This window comes from Acinonyx jubatus, chromosome E1 (genome assembly GCF_027475565.1).
Source record: "Acinonyx jubatus isolate Ajub_Pintada_27869175 chromosome E1, VMU_Ajub_asm_v1.0, whole genome shotgun sequence".
Classification (NCBI taxonomy): Eukaryota; Metazoa; Chordata; class Mammalia; order Carnivora; family Felidae; genus Acinonyx; species Acinonyx jubatus.
This window is the reverse complement of record NC_069397.1, coordinates 45,115,035-45,133,179: the sequence shown is the minus strand read 5'-3', so window position 1 is coordinate 45,133,179 and position 18,145 is coordinate 45,115,035. Positions and strand designations below refer to the sequence as shown.

Below are 18,145 nucleotides of genomic sequence, written 5' to 3'. Positions count from 1 at the left end.
CTCTGGAGCCACCAGTTCTATTCCTGCCACAGTGTGGGAACAAGCTATGTTCAGGGCTGTGTGGTGAAACAGTTTCCAGCCAGACATCAGGCAAAGCCCAGCAGTCCCTGGGGCCGTTTAGACCCCGATCGCCCAGCAGAGGTCGTCCAAGAAGCCGGGGCTCCACCCCGACCAGGTGTCAGCCACTTGCCTCCTGGGTGCCTTGGACCTGTGCTGTGTGCTGGAGGCACTGCAGCCGGCTGGGCCAGAGGGGCTGGAGGCCTGGCTTCTGGCACCGGCCCTGCTGCTCTTCACATCTTCAGGCCTCGCTCCCTTGTGTTAAATGGGGTCAGGGGACACCGAGATTTGCTTGTTTGACAGATGTAAATTTCCTTCCCTGAAGCGGGGAGCCCTGATTTCTCGCAGGCAATAGTGCCCGCCCGCAGGAACCTGGGGTGACTAATGCCACAAAAACCGGCCACAAACGTTTTAGGACGGCGGGCCTTGGAGGGCTGCTGCCTTTGGTGATCCCGGGTACCTTGTCTATGGGGTCGCGCGAGAAGGCGCTGGGGAGTGGGGGTGGTCCGCTGGACCTCTCGTGTAGACTGGCACTCGGTGAGCCCGCGGCCCAAGGTGACAGGACACAGGGGCGCCGGGCCTCGCAGCCTCGCGTGGCTGGACCGCGTGCCAGCAGCCGCGGCCACCTTCCTCGGGCGGCCGTTTGGGGGCGGCCCCTGGCGGCGGGAGGACTCCGCGGCCGGCGGGGGCGTGGGAGCCGGAACCGGACCGCCCCCGCGGGGTCTGTCAAACCTCAGCGCCCACGCTGAGCGCAACCTCAGCGCAACTGATCCGGGCGGGCCCGAGGGCCAACCGGGGGAAACTGAGGCACCTAAAGGCCCAGGGGCACTCCGGTTATCCTTTTTCGCCCCAGGGATGTCGCCGGGAGCGCCATTTGTCCCGGGACCCCCGGCGTCTCAACCTGAACTCGTCCGCGCCCGGAGGCGTGCGGTACCCTCCGGCTCCAGTCCCGGCCTCGGTCGGGAGCGGACCTACCGACGGGGCGGCGGGCAAAGCGCGGGGCCCGCGGGGATGGTGCGAGTGCCGGGAGCGCGGGGTCGGGGCGGGGGGCAGACAAAGGCAGGGGACGGCGAGCGAGGGAAAGACAAAGCGCAGAGGGGGTCGGCGGCGGCGCGGGGGCCCCGGAGGCGGCTCTGGGCGCGGCGGAGCCAATGGGCGGGCGCGGGGCGGGGGCCGGCGGGGGCGGTGCCGCGATAAGGCGGTGGCGGCGGCGGCCGCACGGGGACCACTGGCAGCGGCGGCAGCTCGCGCCCGCGCCCTCCTCGCACCCGAGGCGCCCCCCGGAGACCGACCCCCGCCCCGCAGCCCAGGCCGGGGCCCCGGTGAGACCCGCGGACGGGCCGGGGAGGGGGCCTGCATCCGCCTCACGAACCCGGGCGCCGAGGTGGGGGTGCAGGCGCGAGGGCCGCCGCCCGCGGGGGTCCCGACGCCCAGCGCCTGCGCCCGTCGCTCTCGGCCGGGGCTCCGGGACCAGCGGCCGTCCTCCCGGGCGGGCTTCCAAGCGGGGACGGGGCCGAAGCCCCCTGGCGGGGCCCGCGGTACGGGTACCGGGTCTAGGGTCCCGTCCTCGCGGGCCCCGGAGCCGAGAAGCGGGGCGCGCGGGCGGCGGCTCGGGCGGGGCGGGCGGCACGGCCGGGGAGCGCTGTCCAGGGGCTGGGCCGGCCGAGTGGTGGGCGCCCGCGGCCTCATCAGCGTCGGGCCGGGGTCAGGCGGGGCCAGCGGATTCTCACCGAGGCCCCGCCTGGCCCGTCTGCCCCTGACCTCCCCTCATCCAGGCGGGGTCCCGGGCGGCTCACGGCGGCTGCGCGGTGCTCCCTCCCCGGGCCGCCCCGGCTTTCTCCGTTCTTTCCCCACACCTGGTTAAGCTCAGGGACCCCTGCCCCTCCGGGAGCAGCGTGGGGGGCGGGCGGGCGAAGGGGGAGGTGGGTGGGGGGCGGAAGTGGCAAGACCCAGAGCAACAGGAAATGACTTAGGGAAAGTCCCAACCGCAGCCCCCCAGCCCCCTGCCTGTAAACACTCCCACCCCACCCTGCAGGCTGGGGAAGGGCTTGTGGGGCCCGACCCACCGACTTCCCCTTGCAGAACCCAGCGGGTGCCGCGTCTCTACCTGGGGCCTCCATCACCTCCACCGAGCCATGTACCAGGCTGCAGGAGCTGCCCAGGCCACCCCCTCTCATGTAGGTGATCAGCGGGATGGGAGACCCCCGCCGCCGCAGGCGTCTGGCCTGGGGGTGAAGGGGTGAGGGGCGGCGGGTTTGCCTGCCACCCTTTGCCCCGCCCCCATGCCCCTGGGATCTGGGCTCGTGACCCCAGAAATGATCTGGGGCATCCCTCCGCTGACCTGGCTCTGACTGGCCCTCTCCCATAGGAAGCCAAAGGCAGCGGTGGCAGCAGCACTGTCCAGCGCTCCAAGGTAGGGCCCTGAGACCCGGGTGTTGGGGGAGAAGGGGATGGGCGTGCGTCGGGCCCCCAGCTGACTCTCTCCCCGGGACAGTCCTTCAGCCTTCGGGCCCAGGTGAAGGAGAGCTGTGCCGCCTGCCAGAAGACCGTGTACCCTATGGAGCGCCTGGTGGCGGACAAGCTCATTTTCCACAACTCTTGCTTCTGTTGCAAGCACTGTCACACCAAGCTGAGGTGCGCCCTTGCCCTGCCCCTGCCCTCGCCCGCCAGCCCTCACCTGACCTGACCACAGTTGTTCTGCTTCTGCAGCCTGGGCAGCTACGCGGCACTGCACGGGGAATTTTACTGCAAGCCCCACTTTCAGCAGCTGTTTAAGAGCAAAGGCAACTATGATGAGGGCTTTGGCCGGAAGCAGCACAAGGAGCTCTGGGCCCACAAGGAGGTGGACGCCGGCACCAAGACGGCCTGAGGCCCCTCTGCTGTCCACCCCCTCCGTAGAAGAGGGCCTGGAGTGGGGCAGTGGGAAGGGTGGGAAAGAGATTGGACCTGGGCTCCGGTTGGGGGGCAGGGTGGGAGGGGGATAAGGTCATCTTGCTCAGGCAGAGGGTTGGGGGGGGCAGAGCTCCAGGATTCTTTCATTCTCCCTGGGGGTGGGTGGTGGTGGTTTGGGAATCAGGATTGGGGGTTTCTCACCACCCTGCTTCCTACTTCTTTCAACCTACCCCACTTCACCCTATGGCCCCCTGGGAGGTCCCCAAGCCCAGCTTCCCTATCTAGGTGCCTTTTCTCCAGCAAGGAGTCAGCATGCCCCCCTCAGGGTCCCAAGCTCCCTCACTGCCACCTGGGGCCCTCTGTGGCCCCCACATCTCCCCATCTACCTCTGCCCTTAGCCTGGTCCTGAGCCATGGAGACTGGAGGAAGGAGAGCCAGTGTGCCCTCGCTGGGCCTCACAGAATGCCCACCAAGGCCCTGTGGGGGAGTGGAGGGGGAAGTTGATTAGCCCTGCCCTCCACCCCCCCCCCCCCACCCCCGGCCCCATAGGCGAGGCAGGGCATGCCCAGTGGGGCTGGGGACCCATCTTGCACCACCGGAGTCAAGAAGCGGAAGCTAAAGCACCGCCAGGCTGAGAGCCACAGAGACTGGCTGGGTGGGGGCTGGCATTGGCCATGCTCCCCTCCTTTTGTCCCCTATTGCTGCCGGTTCTGACTGTTGCGATCAACCCTGTTTTAAACATGTTTTTTAACAGATCCTGACTCTGTATTATGTGGCCTGATGGGGGGCTTTGTGGCAGGAAAGAGGCAGACTAGTCATGTAGAGGTGACAGGGGACATGGTCAGCCTAGAGCACTCCTGGACTTGATTGGGGTGGGATGGGGGCTGAGAAATGGGTGTCAGGGAAATACCAGCCAGCCTGAGAAAAAGGGGGTGCTCCTTTTTCAACAGCCAGGTCTCCATGCTGTCGTACCCAGAGTGGTTTTAAAACTGAAACTCCACGTCGGTTGAAAAATTGAGATCAGGCTGGGGTGCCTAGCTTGCTCAGTTGGTAGAGCACGTGGCTCTTGATCTCAGGGTTGTGAGTTCAAACCCCACATTGGGTGTGGAGCCTATTAAAAAAGAAGAAGGAGGAGGTCAGGCCATCAGCAGGTGATATGGAGCCGGCCTCACTGCACTTAAGTATATTATTGCAAGGCAGAACCCTTCTTGTCCTTGCCTAGACCCCCTTTGCCCTAGAAATCAACAAAGGCTGGTGGAAACCAGCAGATTCAGCAAGTGCTGTTAAAGGGTTTCTGGTTCTCTGTGCCCTTCCCCATCTGTTATCTTCCCCTTGCTTTTTCAAGCTCTGGGGAGTGGGGCAGCCATGGTCACTCCCATGTAGTTCAAGGAGAAACAGTTCCTGTGCTTCTCTGAGGGACAACAGTTTACAGCAGGGTGAATACTGCAAGCTTGGAGGAACTGAGACCCACCCCACCCCCAGCGGATTACAGGCAGGAAATCTGGGTTGTCCGGTCTCAGACCCAACTGTCCTGATTTCCCCCAAACTGCCTGTGGGCTACCTGAACTGATGAAACAACAGGGCTGACTCCTGGGGGATTTGCTGCCACCGCCCCATACAACTCAAGTTCCTAAATGATCTCATGGCCATAGGACAGGATAGGAAGTTGGGACTCAAATTCCAGTGGCAGATGGGCCACTGTGCTGTGTTGGGGTGGACCCTGCCCCTCGAAGCAGTAGAGCTACCACTCAGCAGAGGTGGCACTGGGTCCTCAGCATGAGAGCTGATAGCCTCATGCAAAGCAGGCCCAAATTCTGCACTGGAGGTCTCAGGTGGGGACAAGGACAGTCTCTCCTGGCTCTGAGCTAAGCACCAGCAGCAGGCAGACCAGGGGGAGATGCCAGAGAGGTGGCTCCTGGAGGTACCTGAACTCTGCCCTGCAAGGATATGGCTCTGGGGAGTACGTACCTGCAGCGGGATGACTACTAGATGGCCACAAAAGTCCTGGGAACCCAGCACTGGTGACACTTGGGTCAGGTGGGGCTGACAGTAGTATACCACCTTGATAATCAGCTGCGATAGAAGCACCCTCAGCAGAGCTCCTGGGAGTGGGGGGAAGAGGGGAGCCACCTCTGAGCTAACAGTGGTACCAGTCAAGTCATCCCCTCTTAGGACCCCTCTTGGAGTCAAATTTCCTGCTGAGGGACCCAAGCTGGTTGTCGGGCACCATAGCTGGCTCCTCCCAGGCAAACACCTACTCCACACCTCAACCAAAAGCATTTCCACAGGACCCCTTGGGTATAAATGATCCCTTTTATTGTAAGTAATGCGCGACACTGGCCTGGCTTTGCACTGCAAGCCCTCGGTCGAGATATAGTCAAATAACTATGGCTGCAGGTTCTTCTGCACGATCCACAATTCAGACACAGACACAGAGTGAGGGGGACGGGAGGGGGATGGGAGGGGCAGGAGGGTGGCAGGGTGTGGACCGTCCCCAGCCTTGACCTCTCCGTGAAGGTTTGGCCAAGGCCAGCATAGCCCGTGGAATGATGAGCAAATGGCAGCATGGCCCTTCCCACAGCAAGCCTGGGGCTGCTAGGGGGCTGCCTTTCAGAATCTTTGGGCCCAGGCTGTCCTAGGCCCACAGCTTGTCATCTGGGTTAATTAATATAAAGACAATAAATTAAAATTAAGCAACAGCTTGGTCCTGAGGATGCTGAGCCAGCATGTCCACAGTTTTTGGCACAAAAAAGTCAGGGTCTTTTGTTTTTTTGGAGTGCAGCGTTTGTTGGCTTGTTTGTAAATTCACTTTTAAAACCCATTCCCTGTGAGGTAAGACCCCGGGGCGTGGGGCTCTGTGAGAGCCTGAAGCTGGGACACACAGAGTCGTCTTGCGGCAAGGGCACTGTGCTCTGTTTCCTCTTGGGGCACAGGGACTGGGCACAGGGATGTGGGCCCAAGAAGAGTGCTGCAGCCGTCAGGACGGGGTCGTGGAGAGGCCGAGCTGCCATCTGGCAGCTTTGGTCAAGATGAGGGGCCAGTCCCCACCCTGGGCAAGGGCCGAGGTGGCAACAGGAGCACATTGCTCACTGTCTTCACAGGGCTGGGCTGGAGGTGCCTGACAGGCCCCTGACGGACAAGGATGGAAACAGAGGGGCCTCGGCCCAACTGGCACCATGCAGCACACATTCCCGCAAAACCAGCTGCTTTCATTTTCTCTTCTCTCTCTCGAGGCGTCCATCACCTGTAACAATCTAGAATTGATATATATAAAAACCATCAAATATGATCTGAGATATAAATTAACAAGTACAAGGCCTCACATTACATGATGTGAAAAGGCTAAAAACAGCGATAGAAACTACATTCATAAAAGTGCATCGTCAACATACAACGAAGGCTTTGGCTTGTTCTGGTGCCCGTGGGGAAGTGGGCATGGCTGGCAATGAGCTGCCTGGCACTAATCCCCAGCTCCCTGGAGAGACCCATCCCTGGGCACTGGCTTTGTTGTTGTTGTTGTTGTTGTTGTTCCTTTAATGACAACTCCCAGGGAACTGGGTTTTGGGAGGGAGGAGCTCTAGCAATAGGCACATTTTGGAGGGGAGGGGCCGGAAGAAAGGACCAGCGCCCAGGCTGAGGTAAATAAGGCCAACTCTAAGCTGCTTGGAGATACTGGCTCCCTGACCCCTGCTACCATTCCTCCTCCAAGAAGGGAAAGGGGCTGAGACCTCATGGGGCCAGCAAGGCTGGCCAAGGAGGAACAGAGATGGTAGTCGGACACAGTTGGTGACATCATATGGGCTCTCCCTTCTACCAGGGAGGGCTCTGGCCTAGCAGGGTCACAACTCACAGACAACCCGATACAACTTCCCTGGCTATCCAGAAGAGCCTGCCCAGGGCTCAGGGTGGCTAGTGGGGTCAGGTGCCCTCACCATGCTGTCCATCTTCCTTTCTGCTCCAGTGGGGAGACAGGTGCCAGGTCAGGAACACAAAGGCCATTACCTTCAGCTCTTTCCAATCCAGCCCAAAGGCCCAAGCCCACAACAGGGATACTCAGAGCCCAAGGGCACACAAAGTCTCCAGTTTAGAAACTGGGTACAGCATAAGAGTGACTCCAACTTGTAAAACAGAGACAATTGCATTGACAAAACTGGGTCTCCCCACCTCGAGTGGGGGAGTTCCACATCTCAGGCCCCTGCTGGGGGTGGGGGAGGGGTGCAGGGTCATGGGAGCAGGCAGGATGGGCTCCTCCTTCCCTGAATAAGGCAGCAAAACATTTGCTTCATTCATCTTTGGTAAAGGACAGGGACTGGCAAAGCTGGCCTGGGGGCTCTGGGGAGAGCACAGCCCAGGCCTCTGCCTTCCATTGGCTGTGGGATGCTGGGCTTGACCTCAGGCTTGGGTGGGCTCATCCAGCCCAGAGACGCCCTGGTGGTCTCCAGACATGGGGAGGAGAAACAAAATAACACTCTGCATGAAAGTTAACACTATTCAGACCCTTGTGTCTGTCCTGTGCCCCAAGACCCTTGGGGCTCTGGTGCCGACTGCAGTGTCAGGACACAGCCCTGAGGGTAAGGCCCTCAGTGCTTTGCACACTGTTCCTAGCCCCTTCCCCTCCACACTGAGCTTAGGATGCTGGAGCTCTCGGGTCTGGCAGGCTGGGGGCTCCCAGTCCTTGAGGCCGCAGCCACCCCACCCTGGCTCTGAGCCCCAGCAGTGGAAGGGGCATAGACAAACGCTGGTTGGACTGGAGCTCCATGGTCCACAGCCTTGCCTGGGAGAAGCAGCAGCTTTGCTGAGCCCCACAGCAGCCCCATGCCTGTGCAGCAGGGGCGGCGGGCAGCAGCGTGCCTTAAGAGCTCAGTACACGAGCTGTGCAAAGTGGTGTGTGAGCAGCTCCTCGGCCGAAGGTCTCTGGCGAGCCTCCACAAAAATACGCCTCAGGAAGTCCCGGCCGTGCTCAGAGATGTGGGAGGGCAGCTGAGGATTTGTGGGCTGGGTGGCAATCTTGAAAATGGCGGCCATGGCTTCATACTCTGCCCAAGGTGGTTTCTCTGTCAGCATCTCTACCACAGTGCAGCCCAGGCTCCTGGAGAGAGAATCCCATGTCATCCCTTGGCCAGCCCCAGGCTCCCTAACCTGCCCACCGCCGTGGAAGGAGGTGCCTTTCTCAGAAAACCCTGAGGCAGGATGGGCCAAGCTGAGGGTTGACATCTCTGTAGAGAGTCCTCAAAGCCAGAAGAGGCCTCAAAGCACTGTTGGCCTCATCTACATGGGCTTCATCAACCAATACTCACGCAGGGGGGTCTTGAGATTGGGGAAGAGATCCCTTAGGCATGGACAGAAAGAGCTCTGAGATAACCGTATTAGTCTCCTACTGCTGCTGTAACAAATTACTATGAGCCTGATGGCATAAGAACACAAATTTATTCTGGAGACCAGAAGTCTAGTAGAACTAGTCTCCATGGGCTAAGGTGAACATGTCAGCAGGGATGGCTCCTTTCGGAGGCTCTGCCTGGAGAGGCTGCCAGCACCCTTTGGTTCATGTCCCCTTCCAGCTTCTTGCTTCCACTGTCACATCACTTGCTACCCATTCTGGCCTGCTGCCTCTCTTTTGTAAGGACCTTTGCAATTATTCTGAGCCCACCTGGATAATCCAGGATAATCTCTCCATCACAAAAGTCTTAAATTAATCCTATCTGCAAAGGCCCTCTGCCACATAAGGAGACATTTACAGGTTATGGGGTCAGTACGAGGGCACCTTCAGGGAACCATACTCAGCCTACCACAATGACATTGTGAGGGGAAGAGATGCTCTCATGACCTCCAGGCCCTTTCAGAGGATGGACATAAAGTTAGGGCGAGCAAATGCAAGCCATCTGAATGCTAGGAAAGGAAGAAGCTTGCTAATATTTAGAGACTGACCCAGGCCTTCAGAATGGGTGCTACTTCCTTTAGGGATGTTTTCTGTGGCCTAAGTTCCCAGCAATAACAAACCGGTGCTATCTGGGGTTAAAACACAACGCATTTGCCCTACGGGCTGCTGCAGGCACCCACTTCCCTGCATATGACCCAGCTGCCAGGAGGGGAGCCTCCTCTTCCTCCCACCACACTGAAACATTTCAAATGAGCTCATTTCTAGGTTGGAGTCACTACAGACCAGACACAGATATGCCATCCCAGCACGTCCCCGGCACTCACCACACGTCTGCCTTTCTTCCGTAGCCCTCACCGCTGATCACCTCAGGGCTCATCCAGTAGGGTGTGCCCGTGACCGAGCGCATGCCTGTGCCCGACATGCAGATGGTCTGCAGGCGCTTGCTGGCCCCAAAGTCCCCCAGCTTCACGTTCCCAGCAGAGTCTCGGAGGATGTTGGCTCCTAAGGCATGAAAGAACAGAGGCTGCCACCCTCTGGGCATTTTCTACCATCCACCCTTTCCCCCTGCCTTCCCAGGTCACAGGGCTGCTGAATTGGACATGAATAGAAACACGCTATTGGCTCAGCCCTACAGCATGAAATGATCATCACCAGGGCCAACAACTGCGCAACACCCAACAAGTATTTTCCCAAAGTGCTCAACCAATCTGCACCAATCCCCCAAAGAAGCAATTAAAGTCCCACTTTTCAGAAAATCCAGAATTCTTAAGTGGTCAGGTCTTGGGGACCCCACAGCTTGTGCCTGCTCACCCTTGATGTCTCGGTGAACGATCATGTTGCTATGCAGGTAGGACATGCCCTCCAGGATCTGCCGGGTATACTTGCGAGTCACACTCTCTGTCAGAGCTCCGTAGGCCTTCAATTGGTCTTTCACTGAGCCCTACAGCCACAGGAGTCAGAGGGAGTCAGCTCAGGAAGGGGTAGGAAGGGGCAAGGCTATTTCCAGCCCCCAGCATTGTAGCAGGAGCAATTTAGCCACCCACCATGAGCAATGCACCAGGCTTTGCTTGGAAAACAATATGAGGCAGCCCTTCCGTCAAGCAACGTGTGACCTGCATCCAGAAGGGAAGGCCCTCTGCACCAGCTACAGGCAGTACTTACTGGACGGTGCAATCACCCTGTAAGCTTTGGGTCAGGGTGACCTGGGACACTTCACATCTCACACCGTCATTGTGGCCAGATGGAGGACCCCCCCCTGACTTTTGAGTATCACCTCACCTTCTTCCCTGAGCCTCCGGTGGCTCAAGTGATCAGAAGCATGTCCAAGGGGCCCCTCCCCCGGAGCCCACGGCCCAAGTCTGGCCCTCCTTTGTGTGTGTCCCACATGCACCAAGGAGCACATACCCCTGGCATGTACTCCATGAAGATGGTCAGAGTCTTCTCGGCGCGGTCCCGCAGGCAGCCATAGTACTGAACTATGCGCTCGTGCTGCAGGTTCTTCAGCAGCTGGATCTCACACTCCAGGGCACTCACCTCCTGTGGGAGGGGCTCAGTGGTCACCTTGGCTTCCAGCGTCCTGGCTCTGCCCATGTGGGATCAGCTCAACTTCCCTAGTAAGTGACTTTAGAGGGGTCTGTCTGCCTCGGGAACTTCAGCTGGAGCAAGGGAGTCTCTCCCAACTGTTTGGCCCTTGGACACAACGCTGGGTAGCCCATGGGACGGTAGCATTCCCATGCTGGAAGAGGGCAGGCAGTGGGGTGGGAGAATGGGCTGTGGTGCTTAGTTACGGTAACTGCTCTATTTGTCCACTACGACTGGAGTACAGGCCACAATCACAGTTGAACTCCAAAGATAAGCTCCTTCCTGGACTGAGGGCTGAGAGAGACTGTGCATCTGGTGAGGGTGGCCAGGACTGGCCACTGCCTCTCGGTTTGGGTGGTTTGGTACTTTGGCATCAAATTAGTTCCTCATACCTAATCCCTCCCCTGTAGGGTTTGATGCTCTTTGGACCACAGTCCCTTTGCCCCATAGCCATGGCCAGAGTGGAGAGCAAGGGAACTTGGGAAGAATAATGGGGGAAAGATCCTGCAGCATCTCGAGCAATTAGTTTATGCAACAAGACAGGCATTTTTATTGGGGTGGGGGTGGGGGACTGTAAGCCAGACCATGCGGAAGGCAGTACCTTGCTTGTCTCAGGGCTGTCTGGGTCAAATTGGACCTGTTTGGAAGCAAGTTCACGTCCTGTGTCCACGTCATAGCACAAATAGACCCTGCCGAAGGCACCCTGGCCCAGGAGCTTCCCACGGCGCCAATTGATGGGGGCACTAGGAGCTACACGACAATGGAAGGAAAGAGCATTAGCTCGGGCACATTATTTACTGAGATGTTGCCTTGGTTTCCAGAGGCTTTGTGATGGCACCTCTGGCTCAAGACCCCCTCTAGTTCTCAGCCCAGCATCCCCACCCACCTGGAGCAGGCCCAGTGCCCCAATCAGTTGGACCATTAGGCCCAAGTCCTGAGAAGCAGATGATTAGCTAACGTCATGGTTAAATGCTCCTCTGCATTGATCAAATATCTTTATTTGCTAAGTCCCTAAATATTTTTTTAAGTTTATTTATTTTATTTAGGGGGGCAGAGAGAGAGGGAAAGAGAGAATCAATCCCAAGCAGGCTCCGCACCATCAGCACAGAGCCTGATGCAGGGCTCGAACTCATGAACTGTGAGATAATGACCTGAGCTGAAACCAAGAGTCAGACGCTTAACTGACTGAGCTACCCAGGCGTCCCCCTAAATATCTTAATACGGCAAGGACCGAGAACACTGCTCTTCTGGTTAAACATGGTCAAACTAGAGACCAGAGAGGGGAAGTGGCTTGTTGCACAGCAGTGGACTGAGGGACCTGCTGCTGACCCACAGGCTCTTTCAGTGTGGTGAGGATGGGCCAGAGCAGCTTGCTGCTGAGCTGAACGAGCCTGGTGGACCACCGGTCTCCTGCCCTGCCGCTTGTCTGAGCACCCCCTGGGCAGTCTCCTCCTAGCCAGGGCCCACTCCTCACACTTGGTAGGCACGTTCCTCTCCTGCACAGAGAGGGCATTCTCGCTGTCCGCGCTCCGCAGGCGCCCTCTGGGGTCCAGGTACTGCACTGCCAAACCCATGTTCTCGCCATTTGTGCTCAGGGAACGGCTGGATGGCACCAGTGTAAAGAGGTTGCCTTGATGACGCCGTATTCGGGGAAATGTTCTTCTGCCTGAAGGAGTGCAGGGGCCAGAGAAGAGCAAGTCAGACCCCTGCCCACCAGGCTAATTGTGCACGTCACATCATTCACCCTCACCATTTGCCCTTTCACCTAACTCAAGCCAGAATGGTTCATGTCACAAGCACCCTGAGAATCAGGACAAAAGCAGGAATTAGAAGGCAGCCACAGATGGCTCAGGAAGCCCTGGCCAAAGGGAAGGCACGGGGCTGGCCCTCGGGTGCCACATCACTCACAAGGCCAATCCACTGCTGAAGTCTGTCTTCCCTGGCATGGTAATCCCAAATCAAACCTTTGTGGAAGCTCCATTCTGTCTGCTGCCATGGGGCAGAAGAGGGCGCTGGAGAGCTGGTGTCATGAAGCACGCTCAGACAAAGGACAGTGTTCCCAGTGCCAGCATCTTGGTTTCCAAATGCCGTCCTTTCCCCCATCTCCCCTCAGTCTCTAGTGCCTCAAGTCTGGGCACACTTTCTCAGGAATAAAGGAAAGAAACATGGGGTCTGGGGTGCCTAGGCCCAGCCCCTGGCAGTGCTTTTGTGTGGCAAAGCTCTACCTGAGTCCGTTCTGAGAGAGCCAGCAGGGGGCAGGGTGGAGGTGCACTCACCCTCATTGTAGTCCTTGTGGTGCACAGATACGTGGTAGCGCCGGGGGTAGGTTCCACCTTTGACCCCTTTGTCATACAGCTGAGTTTCCCGCTCTGAATAAGATAGAGGAATCGCTGGTTTCTGGGTAGATCAATGTGAGTAAGCCATTTAAGCCCCTATGTCACCTGAGACCTCAGGACAGCAGGCCCGAGGAGAACTAAAGTACAGTCCTGGCTTCCCAACTCAGCTAGCAAGAGTAGAATGCCTGCAGCCCCACCCGGAAGCCCTGTAGTACTCATCCAGACTCTGGGGAACTCACCAGAGAACTCCTGTCTGTTGTCGGGGAAGCTCTGGGCTCGGGACATCCTCGATTTCCGGAAGGATGGGCTGGAAAAAACAAAACGAAATCACGACGTGGACATCGGCTCAGTGTACTTCAAAAGGCTGCCCACTAGGGCAGAAGGCAGGATATCCAGATGGACTCCCTTTTCTAACTCCCTCCCGCATCATTACATGGAATAGAAAACCCAGAAAACAAGATATCCAAACTGCTTAGCTGTTTGGTGTGGAGTCTTGTTCTCACAGTTTGGGAAGGAAGCAGAGTTTGAGAGAAACGGCCCTCTTCTGAGTTCAGCCTTCTACTACTTTCTCTTTACTAGTCTGAGGCCCAAATCTGACAGAACCTTGAATAATAAACCCCTCCAGGCCTCCCAAATTCCACCTTGGCAGCACAACACTTTCCCTTCTTGCCCATTCCTCCCACCTTAGTAACAGGGGAAGAGTTGAAAAAACTCCCTTGTCCAGGGCAATAATAAAAATAGCAACAATACCAAGCATCTTCCTTTCACACTAATCACCACCATCCCATTTTAGAGATGGAGAAACTGAGGAATAGAGAGGTTAAGGGACTTGTCCCAAGCTATTGGACTTCTACTTGGTGGAGCTGGGCTCTATATGGCTCCAGATCCCATAAAGAGGAGGAGAGGAAAGCCCTATGCTTTAGGCTGGGCCTCAAGGGAGTAAGTCCAGGTCACTGGGTTTCACTCCCAAGCGAAAGAAAACAAAGTATTGAAGGGGCAGAGGAAAAACCCAAGAACCAAGTGGGTACATTTAGCTATCTTTCCTAGCATTCACCTGAAGGGTCTTCTCCCTTACATGTAAGTGCCTTTTGAGAGAGCCACAGGTCAGAAACGGTCAAGGCAATGACACAGGGGCCGCCCCCTACTTCACAACTACTAGATTTTCTGTAGTCTTGTCCCACTGCCCACCCCACTCCCCACCCCTGCTCAGCCACAAAGCTTAGGAGATAACCCAAAGCCAGAGTTGGTCCCTGTCCTGGCAGAGCCTACAGTTTGTGGAAGTAACTCCTGGCACTTTTGCCTGGGCCTTCTTGCTACTCTGGCTGAAGAGCAAGCCCCTGACAAGGCTATGAGCTGGATACTAGCAAGTAACTATGACTGAATTCTATGACACTGCTCATCAGTTTTCAGATATGTTAGGAAAGACGTAATACAGATCTGGCCATAGTCACAAGGTCAGTACCCATATGAACAATTAATCAGTTACACACAGGGAAAAAAAAAAACAAAAAAACTCAAACCTGCTCCAAAGCCTCTGACCACAGCCCTAAGCCCAGCCAGACATGATCAAATGTGCTATTGGAAATAACAAGGTCAAGGTGAGAGGCTGGCTGGATAAGTGCTAAAGCCAACTCTAAACATACCCCTGCCGATGGGTGAATCAGCTCCACAGAACCATTTGGTATGTAAAAGATAGCACTTGTTCCCTCTCCAAGTGTGTGAACAAAATTCCACACCAAGCAGCATGGTAAGCTAGGCAGTCTGGATATTTTGTTTTCTGGTTTTTACAGCCCAGTGTCTTATTCCGCCAGAAACACTTGGAGGAAAAAAAATAAGGTAAACCCACAGGTAACAATTCAGTTTTGTCCCCAAAACATTGAACTTCACTGTTGTCGGGCCAGATCACAGCAATGAGGCCAAGAGCACAAGAGCAGCGTGTATATTATACAGAACCTCAGAACATGTCAAGCACTCAGAATAACAGAGCAAGCATTTAACACATGTGAATTGCTATCATGAGCTTCTATTACATTCATCAAACTATACAAACATAACATTCTTCACGGTATTTGAAAAATTAAGGAGATGGCTAGGAATCCCAGAAAGAGATTTCTTTCCCAGAAGCATGATGCTTTAACCATGGGTCTGCAGACCAGTGTCTAGATCAGAGACATACTAGCTAACTCTATTTCCTCAGCCCACCAGTCCCAAAAATGCCTACGCACTAACCCCCAGAGCAGCCACAGTCCCGTACCTGTCGGCTGACCTGTCCAAGGATTGGCAGCTTCCTGACAAGGAATTTTCAGCACTGCTCAGAGGATCCAACATCTGCAAGGCAAGTCATACAATAAAACCCAATCCCAGCCAGGTGACTCAGGGCTTTACAGCCCAGCCAAGTCCAGCAAATGGTGCTTTTTGTCAAAATATGAAAGTGCCCTTTCTCTGCCTGTGCAGTGGGAAGAATAATTAGGAAGGTACCATTCTCCCCCATAGTTTGAAAGGCAAGTTTCCAGGAGTGAGAAAAGTGCCTGGCCAGCATCCCAAGGAGCTCTGCCAGGAGAGCAAAGCAGAGATGCTACTTCTCCTGTTGGCATTTTGTTGGCTCGTGAACATTGGGAGCCTGGCGATGGAGCTGGTACTACCCTGCAGAGGCTTCCAGTGCATCTGGGTGGGACTGTAATGCTTCTGTTTACACTCCATAATTTAAAATTTATAAAGACAAGTATTGTCCTCATTTCACAGACAAATCACTGCAGGTCTAGAAGGTTAGGAGAATTGTTTAAAGTCATGAAACTAGTTATTGTACAGCTGATACAGATGAAAAATTTCCTAGTTCCTGGTTCTCATATACAAGCAATAAGTACCTACTATGTAAGTTAAAGTGTTTCTCTGGCCCTTGGTCGAATGCAGTAATAAAAAGCCTTCAGATTAGTTTTTTCTCCAACTAAACTCCCTTCATTTGGCCTAAGGGGGTATTCCCTATCAGCGTATTCATTATCTGAGTGACAAAGTTAAAAATTACATAGAGAAGCAGAAATCAGACTTATGAAAATTCACTAACAACTTTCATAAAATTAGTTTCCAACTCAAATTATCTCTTCCTATTTAATGCTAGGGTCCATCTTGCCCATAATTTCAAAGAGAGACCAGTTAACAGAAGAAGAATGTGCAAGTACAATAACATGGCAGGTATGATGAAGCAGGAATACCAAAGGTTCAAAAGGGGCCTTTGGAAAATTCACTGAATCCTGCGAAGTCTTCTGTAAAAAAGGATAATTTTTTTTAATGTTTACTTATTTTTGAGGGGCGCCTGGGTGGCTCAGTTGGTTGAGTGTCCAGCTTCAGCTCAGGTCATGATCTCACGGTTCGTGGGTTCGAGTCCCGCGTTGGACTCTGTGCTGACACCTCAGAGCCTGCAACCTGCTTCGGATTCTGTGTCTCCTTCACTCTCTGCCCCTGCCTCACTCACTCTGTCTCTCTCTTTCTCAAAAATAAACATTAAAAAAAATGTTTATTTATTTTTGAGAGAGAGAGCAACGAGGGGAGGGGCACAGAGAGAGGGACACAGAGGATCTGAGGTGGGCTCTGTACTGACAGCAAAGAGCTCAATGCAGGGCTCCAACTCACAAACCGTGAGATCATGACCTGAGCCGAAGTTGGACGTTCAACCTACTGAGATGCCCTGGAGCCCCCAAAAAGGACAATCTTTATGACAATGCTGAAGAAATCAAAGGGGAAATCAAGGAAGTTACATTGTGTTAACAAAATTTTTGATATAAAAATTAAGCCAAAAAATTTTACCTGAATCATGCTTTTGTTCATTCTAAAAATTAGCAAATAGATGCAACTATCTCCTTAATCTGATTAAAGAAACAACAAAATAAACTTATCTTAGTTTCACTTTTCCAGAAAGGCCCAATTGAATATTCTTTCACTACATACATGTTTTGGTCTCCATTAAGTGGATTTATCTTGAATGGTCCGTTACCAGGAACAATTCACTTTAGCTAAAGAGGCCGGGGCACCAGGGAAGGACCTATGCATTCCTTCTTTGGCCTCTTTCTAAAAGTCTGTCCTCTCTAGGAGTCTAATACTCCCACACCTTCTAGGGCTAGCCAGGTAAAACAAAGAAGTAAAAGGACCAGAATATAGGGCCACGGGGAGGGATCAAGACCAAAGGCAATAAACTCATTTGCAATCTGAGATTTTACACCCAAGTCACCTCTAACACAGCCAATGTCCAGAAGTGCTCTGGTTAAAGAAAACAGAAAGAATAGTCAGTAAAATACCTAAGAAGGGAATCCTTATCTAAAAGCACTCCATAAACATAATTTTATCTGGAAAGCAAGAGTTAACAGAAGAGAGAAGAAGCAGTGTAAAGGGCTTCTCACAGCCTGTATAGTTTGGATAACGCTTTCAGAGATTAGCTATCATGGGGAAAGAAAAGTTGTAAGAATCAGTTTTAGGGGAAAGAAAAGTTACAAGGATCAGTTTTTTTGTAAAATCCCTCATGTGATGGTGCTGGTCCTTCTACTGGACACTTTACTCTTAAGAAATCCCCCTTTCCCAGACCAACTCCTAAACATTTATAAGTGCAGATCCTTCTCTTACGCAATCAAAGCAAAGCTTCTGTGACAAGACTTCAGAACGAAGCCAGAGATCTCGCTCTCGCTGAATTCACCAAGCTAAAATGTCATTTTCATCAAGCGAGCCACTAGTTAAAAAGTTAGCCATTGAAATGCGTAAGCTGTTCTGGAGGACGTACCCTAGAGTGACCCCCACAATGAGTCACAGCCTTGTATAAACCCCTTCCCTTAAATAAGGGGAGAACTTGTAACTTGCTTCTAGTCAACAGACTATGGCAAAGAGGGTGGCATATTCATTCCTGTGATTATGTTACATTTGATGACTCCATCTTCATGTTACATTTTATGATCCACAGACTGGAGCAAGAGGTTCTCCTTCTGGCCTTGAAGAAGCTGCCATATTGTGAGAGAGCCAAATGGCAAGGAACCGAAGGTGATTTCTAAGAGCTCAGAGTGCTCTTAGTCGCTCTTAGCGACCACTGAGAAGCCCCTTTATAGCCTTGGTCTGACACACTCCAAGGCATATCCCGGACCCCATACTCACACACTGCTCACTGGTCTCTGGGATGAACTCCCCCTCGCTGTTGATGCTGGTATAGGACCCCTGCCGGGCAATGCGCTGCTGCCGCTCAGGCACATAGCCAGGGGGAGGTGAGCTTCGTCCGGGGTTCTGGGAGCCTAGAGCACAGAAACAAGATCTTTTACAACAGAGCCCAGGATGTGCCCTTGAGAGGAGCAGACACAGGACCAGGTCGGACCAAATGTCTGTTGCAGAGGCTGGTACAAGGTAGGAGCTCAGCAGAATTCCATTCGTT

At 54.5% G+C, this 18,145-nt stretch overlaps 2 protein-coding genes across 7 annotated transcripts in view; one reads left to right on the top strand and one right to left on the bottom strand.

The window, feature by feature from the left end:
- The first annotated feature begins 188 nt into the window (after window positions 1-188).
- LIMD2 (LIM domain containing 2) lies at window positions 189-3,696 on the top strand. Of its 5 annotated transcripts, none has more exons than XM_027048037.2 (5): window positions 189-513; window positions 2,140-2,234; window positions 2,426-2,470; window positions 2,552-2,691; window positions 2,767-3,696. In XM_027048037.2, the coding sequence occupies exons 2-5, from the start codon at window positions 2,193-2,195 to the stop codon at window positions 2,924-2,926; spliced, it is 387 nt and encodes a 128-aa protein (XP_026903838.1). In that variant the 5' UTR covers window positions 189-513; window positions 2,140-2,192; the 3' UTR covers window positions 2,927-3,696. The 5 variants fall into 5 exon arrangements, with proteins under 5 accessions (XP_026903838.1, XP_053068371.1, XP_026903836.1 ...); XM_027048035.2 differs by lacking the exon at window positions 189-513 and adding an exon at window positions 1,246-1,379; XM_027048036.2 differs by lacking the exon at window positions 189-513 and adding an exon at window positions 1,263-1,379 and having other exon boundaries at window positions 2,093-2,234.
- MAP3K3 (mitogen-activated protein kinase kinase kinase 3) overlaps window positions 3,454-18,145 on the bottom strand; it is a 61,436-nt gene continuing 46,744 nt past the window's right edge. The window contains exons 7-17 of one of the 2 annotated variants that reach the window (XR_008294300.1): window positions 17,875-18,008; window positions 14,999-15,072; window positions 12,984-13,051; window positions 12,685-12,777; window positions 11,883-12,074; window positions 11,010-11,158; window positions 10,232-10,363; window positions 9,638-9,767; window positions 9,151-9,328; window positions 4,918-8,038; window positions 3,454-4,060 (exon numbers count right to left, since the gene is read on the bottom strand). Coding sequence is in view for 1 of the 2 variants with exons in the window: in XM_053212395.1 (XP_053068370.1) it covers window positions 7,810-8,038; window positions 9,151-9,328; window positions 9,638-9,767; window positions 10,232-10,363; window positions 11,010-11,158; window positions 11,883-12,074; window positions 12,685-12,777; window positions 12,984-13,051; window positions 14,999-15,072; window positions 17,875-18,008 (1,379 nt within the window). In the remaining variant the exon portion in view is untranslated. Of the gene's footprint in view, window positions 8,039-9,150; window positions 9,329-9,637; window positions 9,768-10,231; window positions 10,364-11,009; window positions 11,159-11,882; window positions 12,075-12,684; window positions 12,778-12,983; window positions 13,052-14,998; window positions 15,073-17,874; window positions 18,009-18,145 lie in introns of both variants that reach the window. The other variant, XM_053212395.1, reaches the window with a different exon arrangement.